Raw genomic sequence first — 21,929 nt, forward strand, 5'->3', positions numbered from 1 at the left:
GATCCGTCTCATAGAATACGACTTGTAAGATCGTCTCACACAAATTTTTGACATCATCTTTTATGGCCTTTTCAACACGACTACGGACAAAATAACCAAAAAAAAAATGGACCCTAAGCTTTCATACTTTTCCGGAGGCCCAATCAAGTACTTGCTTATATGTTGTTGGGTACCAAGCCCAAAACCAAAAATGGGCCGAAAGCCCTGATCTATATCCATCGTTTTGCTGTGGTACCTTTCTGTATTCCCCAAAACCCTAGCACATCCGCCCACGATGCCGCCAAAGTTCGATCCCTCACAAGTCGTCGACGTCTTCGTCCGCGTCACCGGCGGAGAAGTTGGCGCCGCCAGTTCCCTTGCCCCTAAGATCGGCCCCCTCGGTCTATCCCCCAAGAAAATCGGAGAAGACATCGCTAAGGAAACCGCTAAGGATTGGAAAGGTCTCCGCGTCACCGTCAAGCTCACGGTACAGAACCGTCAGGCTAAAGTCACGGTTGTCCCCTCTGCAGCTGCCTTGGTCATCAAGGCGCTCAAGGAGCCCGAGCGTGACCGTAAGAAGACCAAAAACATCAAGCACAATGGGAATATCTCACTCGACGACGTGATCGAGATCGCCAAGGTGATGAGATCTCGTTCTATGGCCAAGGATTTGTCCGGCACCGTCAAAGAGATTCTAGGCACCTGCGTTTCCGTTGGATGTACCGTTGATGGGAAGGACCCTAAGGATTTGCAGCAGGAGATCACCGATGGCGACGTGGAAATTCCACTAGACTGAGTTAAAGGTTCGGAGTGCGGGCTTTTATTTCCAATTTCATGTACTCTTGGGTTTCATTTTGTTTTATTTATGAGTTTTTTTAAGGAAAAAATGTCTTGGAAACAATTTTTGATGCTGGGTGGAAACTTCTGTGTTCACATGATTCCGTGATTTTATTACAGACGATTTAGTTTTGAGAAAGCTATATAATTTACTTTTTCCTAATGATGCGCAACTGAGTTTGTTCCTTTCTTTCATGGTTGCTTTTGGATGTGTTTTTTGTGTACATTCTTGTTTCTTTAATTGCTTGTAATACTCTCTTTATGTTTCCATATCAATGTCTCGGAAATTTGGATTGTGAGAGTTAACAAATGAGCTAAGTTTTATGAAATATATGAGAATAGTATGACAAGGTTTATGGTTTGGAAGGTTTATGGTTTCACTGTTGATGTATGATTACTGTTTGAGGTAGTAAAACTTTAGCTTCATGGCGATAAAGAGAGTCTTGCAGTAAAATATCAATAAGCCAGAAAACATTTGGAATTTTATTGACTCAAGAGTGTGCAACTTATTAGTTTCTTGTTGAAGCTTATTGTTTATAAGCCATATGTTTAAATCTGACCCAAAATTGTTTGACATATATAAATCATCACCCCCAGCGTTCCTCGTCTTCGAAAGGTCAATGTCTTTGCCCACACGCCTTGTGCCATGGGGGTTCCAAGAGCCTTTGCTGCCTTGATTCACTTTGATTCCTTAATAACTGAACTGTTTTCTGATTGATGTGAGGTGAATATGAGAGCTAATGCTACGTCTTTGGCTTATATTAACTACTGTATTATTGATGCATAAATGAAGCGCTGAGATGAAATCAAGTGGGTTGTTTAGTCTACTGGTCTCATGCATGTTTTCACTCTCATATGGGGATAAATTAATGACCTCTGTTTAATGTTTTGTCTGCGAAATCTGTTCATTTTGCAGCTTGAAACGGGTACCGTCCATGTATGTTGCAAAGTATTATTAAACAAGAGACACCCGTTTCAAAAATAAAATAAAATAAAACAAAAGACTCCTTTTTGATTATTTTTAGTTTTCGAAATGCAATAAAACTTATTTTCGCAAAAGATTAATTTTTAATAATACCTTTTTTTTAAAAAAAAACTAAGCATAATAAAAGAAAACCCCGAACATTAATTTTTGTAGCAAAAAAAGTTTTCCCATTATGATTATACTTTGCACAAGATGGTATCTTAGGAATTAAACTGATCAAAATTGGTACATTGATCTCAATTTTTAAAATCTTTTTGCCCAAGTGAAATAATTTAATCCTTCTCTAAAATCTGGAGTTGCATTTTATGGGGCTTGTGATTATTCTTTGCAAAATTGTTTAATTAATATGTACTGAAGTTGCATGAATACATATGCTCAAAAAGGTTGGGGTGGGGTGGCTGGTATTAGTATTATGTATCGAGTGATTTCAGCTTTGGCATGCGCTTGCGACACAGTCAATCATTATGAGTACAGCCCACAGCTTCGGCAATTACACCTTATTGTTCTAATTCATCTACTTGTGACCCTTTGCTGATCCTCTAAGCAAAGCAAAACAGTTTCATTTTACCCAAACGGGATCTCGAATCCGGAACGAAAGTGGGCGAAGCGAAATTATATGTGGGGAGAGTTCGAAATTTCAGAAAAAATTTACATATGAACACAAATTTTCTAGATCGAGAAAGGGGGAAGAGTCTCTGTTAGACTCATCTTAATACATTTTGTATATCCTGAATATAGCTCACATATTGTGATGGTATTATATAAAAAAGATTTGATATTTAAAATATCGAACTGTATCATATATGGTCCAGTTAGTTATTTATGGTATATATTCAGAGAACGCGCCATGCAAATATACCTAGTGAATTCCTACCATTCTTACAATATCACTAGACGAATTACGCAATGGGAAAAAATGTCAATTACATATGAAATCGGATGCAAGCAATTGTATTTGAAGTGCAGACCACCACAGAAACTAGTCTATTCAAAAGTTCTTTGAAGTCGCAGAGTATAATTATGGGAAGTAAGAGGGAGTCGCATAAATTTAGAAGGGTGGCCAAACAAGATAAATCGCATTAAGATCAAGAAAAGGCAAGAGAAAGTGTGACCATCATCAACTCCATTCTTTTTGAACCACTTTGAGGACCTAAATTCAATTACAAGCAACACCCCCAATCCTATAAAGGCACCAAAAGACCAAAACACTACTGACCCCAACAATGGCTTCCTTGCTAATCCTTGCTTTTCTTTCCTACCTCGTCATCACCAACGCCGAAGACCGGTCTCATGGGCTCGATAACGAGAGTCCAATCGCATTCTCACCTGAAGCATACACGTTTTTCCACCCCACCACACTACATCCAAGTGCCAACTCCCCATGCGGTTCATCAGACTGTTCGTCGCTGCCAATAGCAGCAGCAGCCACAGTGCAGTCTACTCCGGCACATGAGAGCACGTCCACGAGGGCACGAAGGCTGGGTGCCGGCAGCATAGTGGCGATCCTAATAGGTTTCTTGTTTGTGGGCATCACAGTCATGGGTGTTTACCTCGTGGTGATCAGGCGACGAGCCAACTCGAGAAGAGCTAATCCTGATAGGCAAGTAAATGCTTCATGAGATTATTGGAGAAATTCTCACCCCCAATGAATTCCCGTATTAGTAATTTTGTGTTCCCTCTTCGTATGGGCTTTTGCATGTAATTCAGTACTTTCATGACCGTATTATTAGGTTCGTTGTTATGCTATTCCAGACAAGAAAATGAAGCATTATTTCAGATGAGAATGTGTTCATGTTTGACTAGATTATATACACTTGAACTGAGAATGCCGTGATCTCATAGATAAATATACAGAAGGAACAGCAAACAAAAGGCAACTCATTCGCAGGTGCAAATGCGAAAAAGGAAACCAGAGTCGTAAATTAATTAAAGAACATAGAAATGCAAGCGAGGAAAATGAAGCAAGTAGTAGTCATCATAACTTGAACTAAATAATTTACATTAAAATATACATCGGAATTCGCGAAGAACCGTGTAACCTACAGCCTGGGCATCTACTGAATACTGATCATGATTTCTTCGAAACACAATGAATGTTTGCAAAAGTTTATTTTAAATATTTCGAAGAAAGTTAATGAAATGTTTAGAAATTGCACATAGAAACTGAAAAACACTTAAAATAAATTATTGTAAATATTAACCAAGTACAACAATGTGAAATTCATCAATATCTGTTGTATTGAGCCGAATGAGTTCGACTCCCTTGTAAAGAAATTTTTGAATTCGAATCTTATTAATCAGATTAGTGTGGAGTTAGCTTCGGCATAATGAGTTCAAATCAACTCAGATTCTGGATTAGTTTCAGCCAATGTAGCTTTAGAAACCAGATGGCTTATGCGAAAAAAGAGTCTCATTCAACTATACTAGTTCAAACTGAGTTCATATTCAATGGTGCAAATAAAATCTCTTGCCATAAATTAGGTCTCATGCAACTTCTACTGCAGCAGAGTATCACAATCACTTTGTGTATTGACCACTTTGTAGAGCTTATAATTAACAATTTTTTGACAATTGGATATCCGACAACGGTGAATAAGCTCATTAGTCAAAGTTTATATCTTACACAAATTTCTCAAATCTACCAAAAAAGTTAACATAAAAATGCCAAAAAAAAATTTAAAAAAATTGAACGGCCAAGGGATGCAACAATTAATGCTGAATTTAGGGTGTGTATCAACAAAGCATAACAAAATTACTTCAATCACGACGAGCTGTCACCTTGCAAAAATTGACATAAATGCAGGATCTTTCTTGACAATTGTTAATGTAAATATTGCTTGAGAAAAGAAGCGAGAGACTAAAAAAAATTCCCCTCACGCAGAAGAAAATACAACAGAAATTACAATTCAATTGTACTGTTATCAACTGGATCCTTATCTTTGTTCTTTCCTTGCCCCCCGTCTCGAAACAAGAAATGGGAGGTGGTGTCAATAACCAAGCAAGACAGATAATGTGTTTTTCTTAAGTGAACCAGGTACAAAAAATAGAAATAGGAAACCCAAGACAGGTATGAGCTTACTGGACAAAGACAACCTTCATCAACAGCAATATCACAAGAGCATCCCTACCATCCTTGTGTGCTCAAAGACTCAATGATAGCTCCCAAAGTCTTATCAACAGATTTGTTCCACATGTGTGCAAACTCGAGCCGGGATTTTCTTCCGAAAATAGGCTGTCTTGGCTGAAAACATTCAAATATTACACAGGCACATTATAGGTGGCTGTAAGTAACGGAAAGTTGTCATCTCTGCACAATTTGAAGTAATGATCACTGCATGTACCGAAGTTCAATGATTACTGTTGGCTGAAACGGTACCGCACATATATGAAAGAAGGTAATAAAGCATGCTGAATATCCTAATACCGTTTTTGTATAATTGCAAGTGATAGCTTTAGTTTCAAAACATCAAAATGCTCACTCCCAAGCATTACAATCACTGCTATCATTTTCCAAGATTTGCAAAGGATAAAATACTATCTAAAATTTTCATACAACAAATGCATAATGTCAGATGTTCTAGATGACACTGAAATGTTAAGAAACAATTGCTTGAAAAATCCAATCACCGTAAAAGAAATAAGCAAGAATAGAAAAAGATCACCTGAGGTTGGGTCTTGGAAATTGTTTGATAAATGCTTTTACGCTGCTCGAAGACCACCACTCCCGTTAACAAGCTCCCCAGCGCCGCGCCTAATAAACTCTCCTGCAAAAATACACGATTATACACAATTGTACCATGTATTGGATTTTCTTGCAACCACGAATCTTCAAAAATCAAAGAGACAAGCTTGAATGAGCAGAGAGAGACCTGAGCAAGAACGCTAATCATGGTGATTTTCGAATCTGAGAACAGAGAAATTGATTCGGATTTTGGACGGTTCATTTTATATATTCAATAAGTGCGACTATTTTGAAATGGACACACGTTTTTGCTTCTGAATAATGACAATCCAAAGCTAATTTATTGGCTAATTTTTGTTATTATATTTATTAATTTTGTCAATGCCGTTATTCTTAATATTGTGTGCATGCACAATGCAAAGATCATTGGAAGTAAAATAATGCTCACATGTATATATCCGTTCACACAAACTACATGATCTATTCAGTCAAAAGTCAAAACTCCACCCGAGTTAAGCTGAAATCAAGCTCGAGTAGTATCTCAAATTTAATCAATCTGAGCTCAAGTTGGTGCAAATACAATCCCGCACGCTCGATGTAGTCGCGCTTATGATTTTTTATCAGATACCAAGCATCCCATCGAGACAAGATCGTGCACTCTTTCAAACAATATAGGCATTGGCCATTGTTAACCATCATAACTACAACGCTACATAATAAATGACATCAATCAGAAAATAATTTACACTCCAAATTAATCTCAAGCGGCAACTCAATGTTGTAGCTATGATTGCATTTAATTTGAGCTCCAGATAATTGGAAATCTTGATACATTATACAACAGCTGTAATAAATTTTGACAGATTATTTGTTATGGAAAAAATTCCTCTCTACTCTTCTGTAGGTGGCTCCACCCAACGGCCATTGTCTTTGATCAACTGGATCAAAGCCTCAGTTGCTTGTTCCACAGCAATGCCTCGTTTAACCACCGTCTGAAAACCGAGATATGTTTGTTGATAATGTGATAAGGAAAAATTCATTCAAAGCAAACCACATTTCATTTGATGCAAATTGTGAAAGTGGTTGGTCACCTTTCCAACGTAAAGGTCGATCTTTCCGGGAGCGCCACCAACATAACCAAAATCTGCATCAGCCATTTCTCCGGGGCCATTCACGATACAGCCCATGATTGCAATCTGCAAGCGGGGCAAAAAGCATTTGAAATATTCGATATGATTGGTTTCGTGTCGGAGCAATGTGCTTTGACCCATAAGAGAGATGGATATTAGTAATTACCGAAACACCAGGCAAATGGGATGTCTTTTCTCTTATTTCTGCACTAATCTCTTGAAGGTCAAATAAAGTTCTTCCACAAGATGGGCACGACACGTATTCCTGATACAAGAATTTTGAACAAAGATCGATCACATGAGAAATTTACAATTATATACATGTTCATAATTCTTCTGATGGTATTATACTAACCGTCTTTGTATTTCTCATTCTGCAACCTTGTAACAAATTGAATGACGTATTTCTAAGGAAATCGAATACTTGATCTGGAGCTTCTAGTAGGATGCCATCGCCTAGTCCATCAACTAGAAGGGCTCCTGCATTTGCCCCAGCACAAATGACTAAATCATCCCTACCAGTACACAGAATAGATATTAGTTTCAGATTTCTGAATCTTGTCTAAGCAAAGATATGTCATGCTTGGGTACCTGTGAACTTTTTCAGGGAATTGTATATGATGAATTACAGGAAAGTTCAAGGAGTTCTCTGAAAGATACTCAAAGAGCCTGCAAAATATCTTCGACTTGAGATAAACCTGACAAAATCCATGGTTTTAATGCCTAAAAATGTGGTCAATGTAGTTTGCATAGTAAGACCTGCTAATAGCAATAATTGCTTATGGTGTCTGAGTGACTACATGTTGCGGAATGATCGAAGAGTAACACTGGAACTATCATCAATAGTTTTGATACAACAGCAAGCACTCGGTACTACCACATACCTCCTTGCAGCATGAACCCTGCTAGTTTTCTCTTCTGCATATGGTAGATCATGAAGAATAATTGTAGCGTCAATGCTCTTAAGAATTTCTAGTTCTCCTTGAGATTCATCACCACGTACAGAGACAACCAAACGTGTTCCTAAAATAATGCCAAGTTAGCACGACAAAAAGCATCGCAAAAAATTATTACTGCAGAATGCTTAAAGTAATATCAACTATTGGCACACCTTCTTGGAGTAGCTTTTGAGCACCACTTGACAACTCCTTGAGAGTTACTAGGACTAAGGCATTGGGGAATGGCTTCGACAATTGCTCTGAAAAAGGAGCTATAACTCCCACACTTACATCGACCAATCGTTTGAGCGCCAGTCGCTGTTTATAGTATGGAACCCACGATCTAGTTATTCTCAACCATTGGGAAACGCTCAATAAAATATGCAGCTAAATGTTGAGATTTTGCCTTTCTCAAGATAATAAAGCTTACATATCAGAACATAAAATAAGTGTGATGGTGGATGCCATCACTGAAAGTGTCAGTGGAAAATAAAAAGATACTTACAGCATCTTTATCTTCTAGTGGTGGAAGCTCTCTCAACAAGATCGAGTCTACGGTTGCCAAATCCTGCATTGGGTATGGAGTTTTTTTGAAAAATCACCCATAAAGAAAGGCAAAATTCACGATTCATTCAATAAGGACTTTCAAGTGTACCTTATATGGCATTCCAACGATAAGTTTTGCTGCTAGATCTCTGTATAGGACTTCGGGTGCCTTTAGGGGAAGGAGAAAAATAAAAAATAAGAAAAGCATAACCACAAGAGAAGAAAAAAAGGAAATGAATTATTAAACAAAATGGTTCTATCTCAAAATATGATACTGGCACAGTATATATAGATCATAGCAGATACCTTCAACTGATCCAGATTAACAGACATGAGAACTGAGCCGTCACGATGAAGAACACCTCTGTAATCAACTTCTTCACCCTGTATCAAAAAGAATTGACATCAGTTCCAAGGCAAAGAAAAAATCCTTGAAACCAATTCAACTAGCAAGTTGAAAATTCAATATCTGACCTCCTTTTGCACGGGCAATTGACCACTTCTACGCTGGAAATCAAAATAGAGCCGATGTTTTTCTTCAAAAGGTGCCTAGTTATATCAAGAACAAGAAACCCTTTACGTTTTCTTGATCAATACTGAAAATGATTGATCAAAATAATAGCTATGTTATGTAGCATCTGTACCACTCCTTTCTGAAGCTTAGCTGCTTCTGTACCAAGGTTAGCTAATCTTCTACAGGGATCAATCTCTTCCTCAGGAGGTTCAGTCAGGGAAACTCTGATGGTATCGCCGAGACCATCCTGCATAATCAACAGAGACCTTGAAAGCCACAAAAAATTTACTGCAGTTAAATGATTAATGGAACAAACAACAGTAAATATTGCGTGCAAATGGGACATAAATATTGTCAGGACCAATGGTTGCCTCTATGATACCGGGTGGCTACCTATAAAGCATAGCGATCAAAACCTTGTATATGACTTGTTACGTGGTTTAAACAATTTGAATTACATCATTACAATCAATTATAACTTTTGGTACGGTAAGACCTCGATTGTACGATAGATTTAACTACTAAGCAATATCATACTCACTACAGTTTCCTTAAAAAATCAATCCTTTTTAAGATAATGTAAAATTAAATGACTACGAAGAAAAGGCATACCATTAGTAGTGTCCCAATACCAATGGCAGACTTCATTCGCCCATCTTCACCCTCTCCAGCTTCAGTGACTCCCAGGTGCAATGGATAATCCCATCCCAGAACATTCATTTCAGCTACGAGAAGGCGATATGCCTGGACCATAATAACTGGGTTGCTCGCTTTCATTGAAAATACAAAATTATGGAAGTCCAGTTTCCGACAAATCCTAGCATACTCGAATGCAGATTCAACCTGTTGAGGATCAAATAGTGTTACTGGAAGCGGTTAAAGGAAGCCACAATTAGATAGAAAGGGATGAAGCGCTGCTTCAAGTGTTGAAATTCATACTTACCATTCCCCTGGGCGAGTCACCATGATAGCTCATTATGCGATCTGAAAGGCTTCCATGATTTGTTCCAATGCGCATTGCTCGCCCATACTTTTTACATTTTTCAACCAGGGGAGAGAAGACCTAAATTACAGATAAATATTAACATTATAAATGTCATAAAGATTAGATCTGAGAGGTTGAAACCACAGCATTGTGCCACATCCATGTTATCACGAAGAAAGACACAGATGTGGTTTTTCAGCTTTTCTATTTTTCCGTGGGAAAACTATAGATGCTATCCTAGTAGAAAGAAAACAATGCAACGATCAAACAAATAAAAACAGGGAAAGTCAACTCATCGATAAGATATTAATTTTCCTCTTTTAATATCCTGTCTGTAATCTATTTATTGATATAGTCTACAGGGATATTATCAGCTGCAAAGCGTCTAATTCTTGGCTCTGACCTTTTCAATATGCTCAAGCTCTTTCTGATAATCATCTTCTGTGTACTCCAGTTTCTCAAACTGTGCTCTCCTGTCGGCTGAAAGGTACTTACATGTTACGTAGCTTAAGTTGGTATGAAGGAAAAAAGGAGAGAAGGAAAGGAAAATTAAGCACCAAAATTTCCTGGGTTGACACGAATTTTATCAAAGCATTCAGCAACTCGCATTGCCACAGGTGGTGCAAAATGAATGTCTGCCACTAGAGGGATGTTATAGCTGCATAATAAGGAATTATTGAGTATCAATGACAGTGATATATGTATACAAACTACCAAATGAAACTCATGAGACACTGACTTTTTCTGGACAAGGAAATTTTTAATTTCAAAGCATGAATCTGCTTCTTTCTTTCCTTGCACTGTTATTCTAACAATATCTGCTCCCTGGTCTGCGATTCTCATTACCTGCAAGTATATAAGTTCTAAATACTGTTTGGTATAGAGGCTTAGTCTAAACAGATAAAGCATAATGCCGCAAGAAGTTTATTCCACAGTATTATATCCTTCAGATAAATCTAGTGGCTTAAATGATGCTTCTTAACTTCTCAAAGATATTTAGGTAATGATTTGGATTCTCATTGTACTAAAAATAACACACTGTATGCAAACTTTCAACAAGTTTTGTGGAGTGCGAATGATGATGATTATGACATGCATATTACACATCTAACAATATTCCAAGATCAGACCCATTCAATTATTTTTCAAGTAGGACTCGTAATAATCGTTTGATTAGGCCTTCATTTCAGAAACAAAGACCAATCCACACTCTGTGAATACGATTATCAGCCTACCGATTACATATTAGCTCATCATAGGATAAATGTTTAGTTAAACATGAATATGATAAAACACAGCCACAAGAAATTATCTTTCATCGTAACAAAGTATTCAATAACTAGCATGTAAAGCATATGCCTCTTTCATTTGAATCGAATTATAACGCTGAAAAGTAGTAGAACCTGTTCAACAGTTGCAGCAACATCCTTTGTATCTGTTGTGGTCATTGTTTGAATTCTGATGGGATGCTCACTACCAAGAGCAACATTTCCAACCATCACTGTGCAAGTTTTTCTCCTCACAGTTTTGTGTATAGAATCACAGTATTTCTGTCTAGGAACTACATTTAAATAGTCGATGAATCAAATATCATAGAGATACTGTTTCTAATAGCAACTGTATGATGAAGGGCTATAAAAAAAGACAAAAAGGTAAATGATTTTTCTTTTTCTGAAGGGATGCAAAAGATTCTCCACAAAAGAAAACAAAGATAATATCTGAAAACCAGTCTAACCACATCATGCTCATGGTATGGAGTAATAGATTTTGTAAAAAAAACAGGCCTTTACGGTTTTGTCAAAATAGCAGCGATAGTAAAGCACGTTACATGTTGTAAAGATACCTAAGAGCGGGCTTCCTGCTGATGCCGGCTCGAGTTCAACAGTTTCTGAACCGGGACTGGTAGAATTTTTAATCGCTGCAACCTTGGTCTGGCGAAATTTGATCCTTCGCAAATCAGAGACCCTGATAAAATCCAAATTTTTTCCAAAGCCCAAGCCATGGTGATCCCTGCTTTTTAGGCCGGTAAATGAAGCCGGAACAGTTCCTGTAGTCATATTCTACGCCACCAAATATTAGGACTACACACTCCTATAATATGAAAACAATAATTAAGTCATTAACATTGCCAAAAAATGTTTCATGCATAAAGAATAGGCACAAAAGAGTTAGAAAAACATATTGAGCGCTGTTTGGCTGCAAGAAACCGAGATAAACAACTAAATAAACTTAAAAAAATTGATGCCGCCATGACACTCATCCACTTTATATCAACGGGTTCCACTGAAATTCATAAAATTCCAGGGTGAACCCAACAAGCGAGCTGCCCAGTGCCCAATATAGCCTGTCAACTAAATTATATAGTCCAGGCAATCCCACCCAAATAAGTGGAGAAAAATGAAAAACAGAAACACATAATCTCACACACGGTAAAACAACCGAAGAATCAAATAGAAGTTCGAAATCTTCTCACAGATATTAATCCCAAAATAACAATCCGAAAGAACCTAGCAACAAACATTCAACTGAAACCAGAATCAAGTAAGACCGCGACTCACCGAGAAAACAAGAAGAACGAAATGAAGAAACAAACCAACTGATTGGGCTACACTTTGAGCTCAATTTTTCGAATGGCGAAGAAAAATGAAAGTTTCGGATTGCAAAAGACAGGTTGTTGGGGAAAATTTTTATACGTACGAGGATAATATGTTGTCTGAAAGCTAGTCCGAATTGGTAAGCCGACAAATTTTACTTCATCAGCATCTTTCGTTCTTCCCTGTTAGAATGAATATTCACAGCCATACAAAATGCTTCGTACATAACTAATAAACAACAGTCGGAGAAGGTGCGTTAGTTCACATATTCGCACCCTGAAGTTTTGTAAATTCGATTTTGGTCCAATATTTTTGCTATATAAACGTATGATCCACTTTGTTTTCATTTGGCTTAAATTTTTACTTAAAAATATTTATTAAACATAATTATTTCAACGCGTTTTTGAATAAGTGTATTTAAATATGAGCAATTTTCTAAAATGTAAAACTTTTAAAATATATTGTAAAACTTAAAAGACATTTGGATCTCAATTTACTCGCGCACTAGTGAATCAAAATAGCAAGTAAAGAAGATTTTAAATTATAAGACCAAAACATAAAATATATTTTAAATATTATGCTCATCAAAGAAAATAGTGTTTTTTTATTTACCCAAATCAGAATAATTTTTTTTTGGGTCGAAATCTACAATCAATGCATTTTTGTTGAATTTAGCCAGACATCCAAGGACTAAACTGCAAATACATTGTCAACTTTATTTTTGGCGGTTAGAATATTCTGTTAAGTGACTGAGGCTATTAGCCAGAACTCATCTTTGTGGATCGTGTGCAACACAAGAAACACAATCACATATTAAAATACTGGCAAAATAAAAAATAAAAAAATTCTAATAAATATATTTATTCTACATAAATATTTTCTTTATAAAAAAAAATATATGGATTACATATTTATTCTACACACTTTATTGAATAGCGATTTCTTTATTACAGATATCTTTATGGTAATATGTTCAGGTTAATAGAAATGTACGAATGAATGTTCCATGTATCATTTAGCTGTAAAACTACTTAACCAAAGGCTTTTCTGCGAATCGTAAACGTAACGACAGCATATTTGTAGCAACTCGCATGGTTTATTTGACGGCCATTTCCTTTTTAACTGTATCTCAATAACCAAGTGCTATCATGACCTTCAAAGGACATATGAAAGCATTTTAATGACAGAAAATGGCCGAAAGAAGAAACATTTGTTTAGAGCTACAGAAACAGGATTTCTCACAAGGTTAACTGAAATAATTGTAAAGGATAAATTTGCTAAAAAAGGATATTCAAACTCACCAAAAACATAAAGAGCGACCACCATTCGATGGGAAACACATTTTTACTTGAAAGGATGGTTTCTTGATGCGTTGGGATAGGTTACCTCTCCAGGAGCATCACTAGCTCACAGTGTGGTGTATGAGGGAAAAGATCAACTCCCATGGCTTTGATAGGCTTAAACGGTTCAGAATAAGGCATAGACTTGGATCTGTGCCGAGCCAGACCAGCTGCACTCATATGTCTCCATTGCCAGTTGTTCTGGTTATTGCCTTTCTCGGTTTTGTCACCAGATGGTGTGCAAAGCTCGATAGCATTTGCCACAAGACTTTCAGGATTACAAGAAATGTAGCTGAAAAAGGAGAATAGAGAGGTTAAACTATAGACCATATTAATGGCAACTATGCTGGATCAAAAATACCGTCGTGTAACAACATACACGAGCCTCTTCAAACGAGATTGTGTTCTCAAAACCTTGATTACCTACAATCAAAATGTAAGCAATCAGCACCAAACAAGTGACATATTTGAATAGAAAGTTCATGTTTGCCAGAAAAAAAGGCTTCAATCCAGTGGCAACAACTGGGAGGTCATTTGGAGGAGTTGGCAAAGGGAAGAAAACGTGGTATGAGACTGAGCTTTATTTTGGGTACTATCTGAGGGTAAAGAAGCGTAAGCAAGTGCAGCAGCAGATAGAATTGCCCTTTTTGACAACTCTTATCCAGTTGGATGGGTTTCAAAGGCCAAAAATAATTTTTTTTAGATCAATCACATTCTCCTCACAATTTGGTACAATAGGCTTATATACTAGCACAGGGTCGACAGTTCATTGGTCTCGGTGTACTACGAAAATTATTTCCCACCTATATTGGAGTGGGGCAGAGGCTTGTAAAGAAACTAAGTCAGAGAGTGTTTTGAAGGCAGCCAATCCCCAGAAATAACTTGCCACCTTGAAGCAAAAAAGTCGATGGTGGAGAATATCATTGAGCAATTTGAGCTCTAGTTGGCTCAACTAAGGGAACTACTGGCAGAACAATATGTGGCATTAAAATATATCGTGGTCTCACTTTCAAATGATGTCTGATAACAGCAACTTCAAAACTCATGTGCAACATGGTATGACCAGAAATCCTCCTCTATTTTTACATATTGTATTGTTCAGTCACTTGGGGAAGGCAACATAGAATGGATGCAAGAGATAAGACAACAACATTACTTCCTAAATAAAATTCAACATCACTTACAGTGGGGTGAAGCCCTGCACGTGGAGGATCTACTATAGCTACAACATTTTTGAATTGCTGCAGTGGGTCACTGCTTTTCAAGGTAAACTTCTTTTGCAGCTCGTTCTCATCTCTTGAACATTTACTCCCACTGCTGCCATTCTCATGATCAATGCTCGAGCTATCTTCAGGTCCAAGCACATGGTCTGCATCAGTCATCTTCTCTTTGTTTGCATTGATTGTCTCCTCATTATTCTCAGATGCATCCGAAATGTCATCTAGTTTCTTAGCTGAAGCTAGGTAATCTTTCATCAATGACGCAATAACGTCCTCTGCCTAACTATGCATCAAAATAAAACACGGAAAATCAAGTTAGTGCAACAGAGATTACCAAATAATTCGACAAAACTGTGCTTCACAAGAAAGAAGGCGGAGATAGGATAAGGAGGAAAGCTAGTTCATTTTTTAAATCAGCAGCGATGATGGAATTTAGCGAGCTGGAAAAGAACAAAAGGTAATCCAACATAACCTTTCCACAAACAAAATTGCAGTTTTTTATGCCGTTAATGTCTGCATTCCTCTGAGCATCTGAAATTGCAGAAGCATTCATTTCAATGCCTACAACCTGAGAATTTAGATGACAGCATTTTACGTGTCATATAGGAGAAGGGATGGGAAAACAATTTTGAATGATCTATCGAAGTACTCACCGTAAAAATGCATAAAAGAGTAGCATATGAAACAAGGTCAGATTTTTATTTTCAATTTGTTCTTTGCTGTCTAATTTGTACCTCAAAAAAATTTCCGATTTTTATGAAATAACTCTGTGCAATACAAAAACTAGGATACATATATGTTTAAAATGGATTAGTCTGCATTACCATACCAACACGATGAGCTAAAGTCAGGCCAATGGTCCCTGTGCCACAGCAAATATCAAATAGCAATGTATCAGGACCCAGACCAGCCCAGTCCCCAGCAAGAGCGTACAGTTTCTCGGCTGCAAGGGTGTTAACCTGTAAGAGTTTGTAGGAAAATGAGTATTCTCTAAATTGGCTTCTTCCTCTTTTCTTTTCATCAGACACGAGCAACTGAGGTAGATGGGAAACAAGGAACAATAGCAGACAGAAAAATTAGACAAGTATCACACGGGTTCACCTGAAAGAAAGCTGTAGGCGAGATTGAAAAGCGAAGATCGTTAATGTGATCATGAATTCTTGGTTCTACAATATCATCAGTCATCTGCAGTCCACAATCACCTTCATCTCTATGAGTAAAAACATATCTCATGGGGGAATCAGAAGGTGCAACATTTGATATTCCAGTGTGATCCTATAAGTTGCCACAACTAATGAGATAAAGGATTGTATAATATCAAAGATGCAAATAATGAGGAAAGCCACTTTTAAGAATATTTAATGGGCCAGAACGTACTATAAGGTAAGACGAGAGATAGAACAAAAACTCCCCATTATATTTTAAGGCTTTTGATTTTCCCAGTTCAAACATGAATTCCTATAATTCTCTTTCATTATTCTTACACCCATCACAGCTTCATTCTATTAAAAGAACAAGGAAATGGAACAAAGATCATTATTTAAGTAGTGTAGCATAACCATAGCCATCAAACCATTACCTGAATCACAAAAGCCGTTAGAGGCAAGTAAGGAGATTCTGTTGAAGATCCAGCAGAAAATGCTTGAGCTAGCTTTTCAACTTCGACTTTCACCTGTCCATCATCAAAACCCAGTGTGCAAACCTGCATCACAGAGATATTGAAAACATGAATGCAGATGAATGAGTTCCCACTTATCAAATTTTTATGTTCAAGCACAGTTTGAAGTCCCGCATAATTAATCCCTTGATAATTTATCTTATCATATCGCATATTTACTTGGTCATATTATTTATCCATCGACTAATTATTTATCTTTAATCAATCAAATAATTAATTATTTATCTTACATCAATCAAATTATTGAATTTAAATTACAATATTACCTTTAATAAATAATATTATTAACATTTTATTAATTATTAAAAGATAAAATAGTACTTTATCATATTATCTCAAATTTTATGAATCAATCAGTCAAACAAACAAACAAACAAACAAACAAATTGTTATTTATCAATCAAATCAAATCAAATCAAAAACTATATTAACTATCAATTTTTTTTATATTAGATTATTTATCTACATGTTATTATAAAACTTGTGTAAGTGGTCGCCACAAAAGTTTGGGTGGGACATAACCTGCACAATGAGCAGGACCTCTTGAATGAAGTTCTCAAAATTGTCAGCCACAGAAGACTTGCAAGGTTTCCTGCCTTCACGAACCTAAAGATAAATATTAACACGATAGTTATTTGGTGGAGTATTGCTTCCTTCTACTTCATATTTGAGTAAAGCCGCGAGATCTACCATAAAACATAGTTCGGATAAATTTAGTATTTTTCTACAACAATTAACTGCCAACTGTGATTTTCAAACAAAGCATACCGTAAGCTGACGCCAGAATCCAGAATTATTTAATCTATTCCACAGAGGCAAGGGTGAATGCTGCAAATAATCTTGAAAAATAGCAGCATATTTCCCAGATATTCTGGAAACGTTTGGGCAGCCCACAGGTTCCTCAACAGCAGTCACACCCTCCCTATAATATTTGTTCAATTTTTTTAAGTGGAACCAAACACTGAAAATTTTATGACAATATCTGGTTAACAGCAGACCACCTGAAATTCCCAAGTAAAAATCCAACAGTCGGTTTGCCTTGCAAGGAATATCCCACAGAGAATTCACACTTGTTTCTGTATCCATTAATAAGAGGTGACTCAATCACATCCATCAGCTCACATGGAAGGCGACCTGAATGTCAGCACCGAAAAAGATTATAGATTTATCTGCGCATCCAGTCCACAATCCTGCTTTAAATTGTGGTCACAAATAAATAACGAAAGATGCTCCAGAAAACATAAACAAGTGCCGCCCCTCCTTCAGTCCCTACTCCCTGAGCTTTGTACATAATCTTATTAATGTTTAGATATCCAAATGACAGCAAAAGGCAAAAAAATCGGCATGATCATTTTATTCAATTTCTCAAACAAGGTCGGAATAACACACCTATTTCTTTAGATTTCAGAATCCATTCCGGAAGTGAAACTCCATTCGGACAAGCCTTCCGCACATTGTTAGTCTACAAAATATCAATACAAGTTTTGAAATTTCAAATAGTGAATTGAAACTCTCTTTAGAACACAATCCAAACACACATATATATAAAGTAAATTAAATGAAATAATCTGCAAAACAAGAAGACAATGGTCAATGAAGAAGTATCAAATTACTAACTAATTTTCTAAGATTCTGCATTAGAGAGTTCTTCTTGGTCTCGATCTGATTGGAATATGTCAAGTGAGCAAGAGGAGTCACGACGTCGCGGACACTTCTACCCTTTAAAACTAAACCATTTGGAATTGAACTGCCATCATCATTGTCGTCGTCATCAATAGCTGTTGCAATCACATTAGAACCATCACCAACCTGTGAAGGGCTCTCTTCTTCTTGGGTTGTCTTAGAATGAGTTGCAACTTTACTCATTTTCTCAAAAGACCGTGGAACGACATCAGAAACCTTCAAGGTTCTGTTATTTCGAATAGATTTCCCATCCAGGGCCTGCAAAATTATAACAAGATACCCGTAATTCGAACTGCTTAAATGCCCCGAAAAGAATCTTCCTAACCCCTGTAAAAAAGGATACCTTCACTGCAATTATGGCATGTTCTATGCTTTCAAAAGTTACAAATCCAACATACATGCCTTTCTTTTTCTTGACCGAGTTGAAGAGAATTCCCTGTTGAGCAACAGAATTCGAGAAAAATAATGCACGAATCAAAGCTTAATAAAAAGAACTTGAAAACACAAAGAAAAGTATAGAACTTCGATTTAAACTCGAAAAAATGGAAATAACATTCCGAACATTAATGCAGAACGTCTCACATATTTCACCAATGCAAATTAAATCCTGAAAAAAAACACTCACCTCTTCACTCAGGAAGTTCTTCAATTCATCCGTTGTCCATTTCATCGGCAAATTCACCAAGCATTTGGATAATCCCGAAGAATTCTCCTCACCTTCCGCCTCCAACGCCTCCGTCATCATTACATTGCCCGCCTCTTCCTCTTTTTCTCCTCCATTAGTTTCTGTCCTCGCAATCTTTTTTGCCCGCTCGGAAGTGGGGTCCCAGGAATTGTCGGGTCTGGGCCGCAGCTCCGCCTCACCGTGGGCATACCTGCATGACTCCCCGTGGCTGCACGAGCCGTCAAACCTCCGGAAGTAGGAGCACAGGGTCGTTTTCCACCACAAGTTCTGATGTTCTGAGTCCGGATCGGATTCCCTCTTCCGTTTATCGGGAACATTGTTATCAGCCTCGGAGGAAAGAGAACTCTTTTCCGGCGGGTTCTGTTGGTCGGAGGAATCGCGGCACTCCATTGGAGGGTTTAGGGTTTTTTTTTTTAACCAGCACGCTTGACGACTTGGAGGTAGGCAACTATTGCCTCCGGGTTTTTTAATTAAGTAAAACAATTACTAAAATAAATTATTATTCAAATAAACTAGAAAACATGGCGAGAGCTTTTTGTAATTATTTACACCATTTTTATGAGTAAGATAAGATGAGGTATTTTTCTTCTTGAAATTGGTGAGGTATTTCTACTCAAATATACATGCAGAACAAACACATAAAAATCACTCATTTGATGCAATAACATATCCCGTGGAGTTGGACCATTTTTCTGCTTGTGTTTTGTTATATTTCTCAGACAAAATCGCAGTCATTATTTTTGATATATACTAAGAAAACTCTTGAAAAAATAATGTAATAGACTGCAAATTATGTTAACGTCTAAATAAAATTGAGCAAACCATGTGGGACTGGTTCGCGTCAAGAAAGTGTGGATATGAAGAATTAAACTCATAATCATTGATCAAACACTCGTTTATTTTACCGAACAATCCTTAATGAACTCAGTTAATAATAATAATAATAATAATAATGTATATGAAACGAGCAAAACAATATTTTTTTACTATAGATGAAATATAAATCTTAACATGTCACATCATTCATTACTACTAGTGCACCGACGCACGCGTTGCGTGCTTGTATAATATTTTTTATAATTCATTTGATTTATATTTAAATGAGGATCAAAATATAATTAGAAGAAATAATGAGGGACTAAACCGTAATTTTGATATATAAATTTAAAAATAAAAGAATAAAAAATGACCTCAATAAAAATTGAACATATAACCTAAACTTCAATAAGAATTGAACATGTAACATATCCACTGAACTACATATAACTTACATTAAAATTTTAACATTTTATTAATATATATAATTATTAAAACAGACCATGATATCAAAATTAGTTACTTTAAATACCTAAACTTAATAAAATAATATAAAAATAAAGATACACATCTACTTGAACTGTTGAAGTGAAAACAATATTTTCCATGAGAATATTTTTTAAAAAGTTCCGTTAAAGACAAACATGATAAAAGTAGGTTTGGAGCTTTATAATTTTTAAGCCACTCCTATAATATATAATAGCTTCTATTTTTTTATATTTAATAATAATTTATTATATTATATTATATATGTCACATTAAATCTTTGACCATTTTGATGACACGTTGCTAGCCAATGGCCTAGTTAAGCGTGTCTATTAGCTGACAGCATTAAATGCTCTCCCCACATGGAAAGGTATCGATTCTTCCCTGGATTATGACATACAACTATCTTTATTAATAATTTTTAAATTATGGTTTCTAAAAAAGGTATCTAATTAAAGTTGATTTGTTTTTTTAATCTCTTTTGGATCGAGTGCTAATTGTTTACTTTGTAATCGGAACCAAACATGATTTAGATTATAATTGTAGCATCAATCACAGAATCAAGAGTTCCTTAATTTATTAAACGTCGTCGATAATCATAGAGTATATATCTTGTGAGACAGTCTCACGAATTTTTATCTGTGAAACGAGTCAACCCTATCGATATTCACAGTAAAAAGTAATACTATTAGCATAAAAATAATATTTTTTCATGGATGACTCAAATAAGAAATATGTCTCACAAAATACGACCTGTGAGACCGTTTCACACAAATTTTTGTCATAATCATAATAATTAAACTCAAATTTTTTTTTTTCGATGAAAAATCATTACTACTATATTTTCGAAATGCATTAGATAACTTACATATTTATCTAAGTCTTATACAAATCATGTAAATCGTGTATGATAAGTTTTACATTAAAAAACATTAATAGAAAAATAAAAATCGTTATTATATTTAATTACATGCTTATCTTCAACCAAATTTAACGTAGAGCTCAATTTTTTTAATAAAAATAATACATTGGTTCAAATATCAAGATAGTTGTTAATTTTTTTTTTGGAAAATCTATTCGTTTAAATTAATTTTTTATAAGTTACTTTTTAAAATAAAATAAAAAATCAAGACGTCAATTCATCAGTTTCACGAAATAATTATAAATCAATAATTAGACGACGACACACACTGCTGTCCATACTCCTGTCTTCTTCGCACCCACACCAATAATCACAACTTCAGCTGTTCCATTCCCAAAACCTAGACCATACAATCTCTGAAACCCATCACGAATTCAAACCTATTGTAGATGTTTCTAGTGATTTAACCATGTAATTTTGGCCAAACTTGAGCAACTGATGAGTTGAATCAAGATGGGTGAGTGGTTTGAACCCATGGCGAGAAGGATTCCGAGAAGGGTCTGGTTAGGGTTCCAAATGTCAATGGGATTAATGGTGGGTGGAAATCACACCTCGTCCAGGTTTTGCACTCGCTAATTTGTTTGTTCTGCTAATCTGTTGAATTTCTCTTCAATTTTTACTATTATCTGATCTTTAGCTTTTAAGTTGAGTCAATCGCTACGCTGTTATAGATCTGATAGTTTGAATTAGTTGAAAGATCTAGGATTTGGGTTTAAAGGGACTCAATTTAAGTTTGCAAGAAATGGACTTCAAGTTCTTGAAATGGCAATTACCTCGGGGGTCACTGGTGAAGCTTTTGGTGTTAAGGGCCTTTATGCTTGTACTGGCTGTGATTATTCTCTCTTTGATGCAAATGGCCCGTGAGTTTCGGGTAATTGAGCCAATGGTTTCTGATGTTAATGAATGTCC

The 21,929-nt window shown here is 36.2% G+C and overlaps 4 protein-coding genes across 11 annotated transcripts; 1 reads left to right on the forward strand and 3 right to left on the reverse strand.

The window, feature by feature from the left end:
• Positions 1-222: 222 nt before the first annotated feature.
• LOC142529989 (large ribosomal subunit protein uL11-like) lies at positions 223-955 on the forward strand. Its single transcript, XM_075635737.1, has one exon. The coding sequence runs from the start codon at positions 275-277 to the stop codon at positions 773-775; it is 501 nt and encodes a 166-aa protein (XP_075491852.1). The 5' UTR covers positions 223-274; the 3' UTR covers positions 776-955.
• Positions 956-4,553: 3,598 nt separating this feature from the next.
• On the reverse strand, positions 4,554-5,774 carry LOC142528543 (uncharacterized). The gene is made up of 3 exons (XM_075633585.1): positions 5,671-5,774; positions 5,464-5,565; positions 4,554-5,042 (listed from the first exon to the last, which is right to left on the reverse strand). Exons 1-3 carry the CDS (start codon positions 5,743-5,745, stop codon positions 4,926-4,928), a joined length of 294 nt encoding a protein of 97 aa, XP_075489700.1. The 5' UTR covers positions 5,746-5,774; the 3' UTR covers positions 4,554-4,925.
• Positions 5,775-6,237: 463 nt separating this feature from the next.
• On the reverse strand, positions 6,238-12,419 carry LOC142529211 (4-hydroxy-3-methylbut-2-en-1-yl diphosphate synthase (ferredoxin), chloroplastic-like). Of its 5 annotated transcripts, none has more exons than XM_075634677.1 (20): positions 12,294-12,419; positions 11,440-11,656; positions 11,000-11,157; positions 10,336-10,442; positions 10,154-10,254; positions 10,000-10,076; positions 9,555-9,674; positions 9,224-9,454; positions 8,742-8,858; positions 8,572-8,646; positions 8,404-8,481; positions 8,207-8,266; positions 8,057-8,119; positions 7,725-7,869; positions 7,498-7,636; positions 7,205-7,282; positions 6,969-7,128; positions 6,780-6,878; positions 6,575-6,679; positions 6,238-6,475 (listed from the first exon to the last, which is right to left on the reverse strand). In XM_075634677.1, exons 2-20 carry the CDS (start codon positions 11,651-11,653, stop codon positions 6,374-6,376), a joined length of 2,229 nt encoding a protein of 742 aa, XP_075490792.1. In that variant the 5' UTR covers positions 11,654-11,656; positions 12,294-12,419; the 3' UTR covers positions 6,238-6,373. The 5 variants fall into 5 exon arrangements, with proteins under 5 accessions (XP_075490792.1, XP_075490791.1, XP_075490789.1 ...); XM_075634676.1 differs by having other exon boundaries at positions 11,440-11,687; positions 12,294-12,405; XM_075634674.1 differs by having other exon boundaries at positions 12,155-12,385.
• A 630-nt stretch (positions 12,420-13,049) lies between these two features.
• On the reverse strand, positions 13,050-19,257 carry LOC142529210 (zinc finger CCCH domain-containing protein 24). 4 transcript variants are annotated; one of them, XR_012815852.1, is made up of 15 exons: positions 18,737-19,256; positions 18,455-18,547; positions 18,046-18,369; positions 17,818-17,890; positions 17,430-17,562; positions 17,197-17,350; positions 16,951-17,034; positions 16,330-16,452; positions 15,852-16,025; positions 15,575-15,709; positions 15,223-15,318; positions 14,715-15,029; positions 13,910-13,953; positions 13,492-13,822; positions 13,050-13,312 (listed from the first exon to the last, which is right to left on the reverse strand). XR_012815852.1 is itself a non-coding variant. In XM_075634672.1 (14 exons), exons 1-14 carry the CDS (start codon positions 19,184-19,186, stop codon positions 13,573-13,575), a joined length of 2,358 nt encoding a protein of 785 aa, XP_075490787.1. In that variant the 5' UTR covers positions 19,187-19,257; the 3' UTR covers positions 13,050-13,572. The 4 variants fall into 4 exon arrangements, 2 of the variants coding, with proteins under 2 accessions (XP_075490787.1, XP_075490786.1); XR_012815851.1 differs by having other exon boundaries at positions 13,050-13,343; XM_075634672.1 differs by having other exon boundaries at positions 13,050-13,822; positions 15,852-15,935; positions 18,737-19,257.
• Between the last annotated feature and the right edge of the window lie 2,672 nt (positions 19,258-21,929).

Source organism: Primulina tabacum, chromosome 16 (genome assembly GCF_025594145.1).
Source record: "Primulina tabacum isolate GXHZ01 chromosome 16, ASM2559414v2, whole genome shotgun sequence".
NCBI lineage: Eukaryota > Viridiplantae > Streptophyta > Magnoliopsida > Lamiales > Gesneriaceae > Primulina > Primulina tabacum.

Excerpts from the sequence above, each read along its gene's own strand:
- LOC142528543 (XM_075633585.1), bottom strand. The coding sequence starts at position 5,745 with ATGAACCGTCCAAAATCCGAATCAATTTCTCTGTTCTCAGATTCGAAA. Across the intron at positions 5,566-5,670 it reads TGATTAGCGTTCTTGCTCAG|GAGAGTTTATTAGGCGCGGC; the intron begins GTCTCTCTCTGC and ends GTATTTTTGCAG. Across the intron at positions 5,043-5,463 it reads TTTCCAAGACCCAACCTCAG|CCAAGACAGCCTATTTTCGG; the intron begins GTGATCTTTTTC and ends GAATGTTTTCAG.
- LOC142529210 (XM_075634671.1), bottom strand. The coding sequence starts at position 19,186 with ATGGAGTGCCGCGATTCCTCCGACCAACAGAACCCGCCGGAAAAGAGT. Across the intron at positions 15,319-15,574 it reads TAGCTCATCGTGTTGGTATG|GTTGTAGGCATTGAAATGAA; the intron begins GTAATGCAGACT and ends CTAAATTCTCAG. Across the intron at positions 15,030-15,222 it reads GCAATTTTGTTTGTGGAAAG|GCAGAGGACGTTATTGCGTC; the intron begins GTTATGTTGGAT and ends ATGCATAGTTAG.
- LOC142529989 (XM_075635737.1), top strand. The coding sequence starts at position 275 with ATGCCGCCAAAGTTCGATCCCTCACAAGTCGTCGACGTCTTCGTCCGC.
- LOC142529211 (XM_075634677.1), bottom strand. The coding sequence starts at position 11,653 with ATGACTACAGGAACTGTTCCGGCTTCATTTACCGGCCTAAAAAGCAGG. Across the intron at positions 9,675-9,999 it reads AGCTTGAGCATATTGAAAAG|GTCTTCTCTCCCCTGGTTGA; the intron begins GTCAGAGCCAAG and ends TCTGTAATTTAG. Across the intron at positions 7,637-7,724 it reads TCAAAAGCTACTCCAAGAAG|GAACACGTTTGGTTGTCTCT; the intron begins GTGTGCCAATAG and ends GCATTATTTTAG.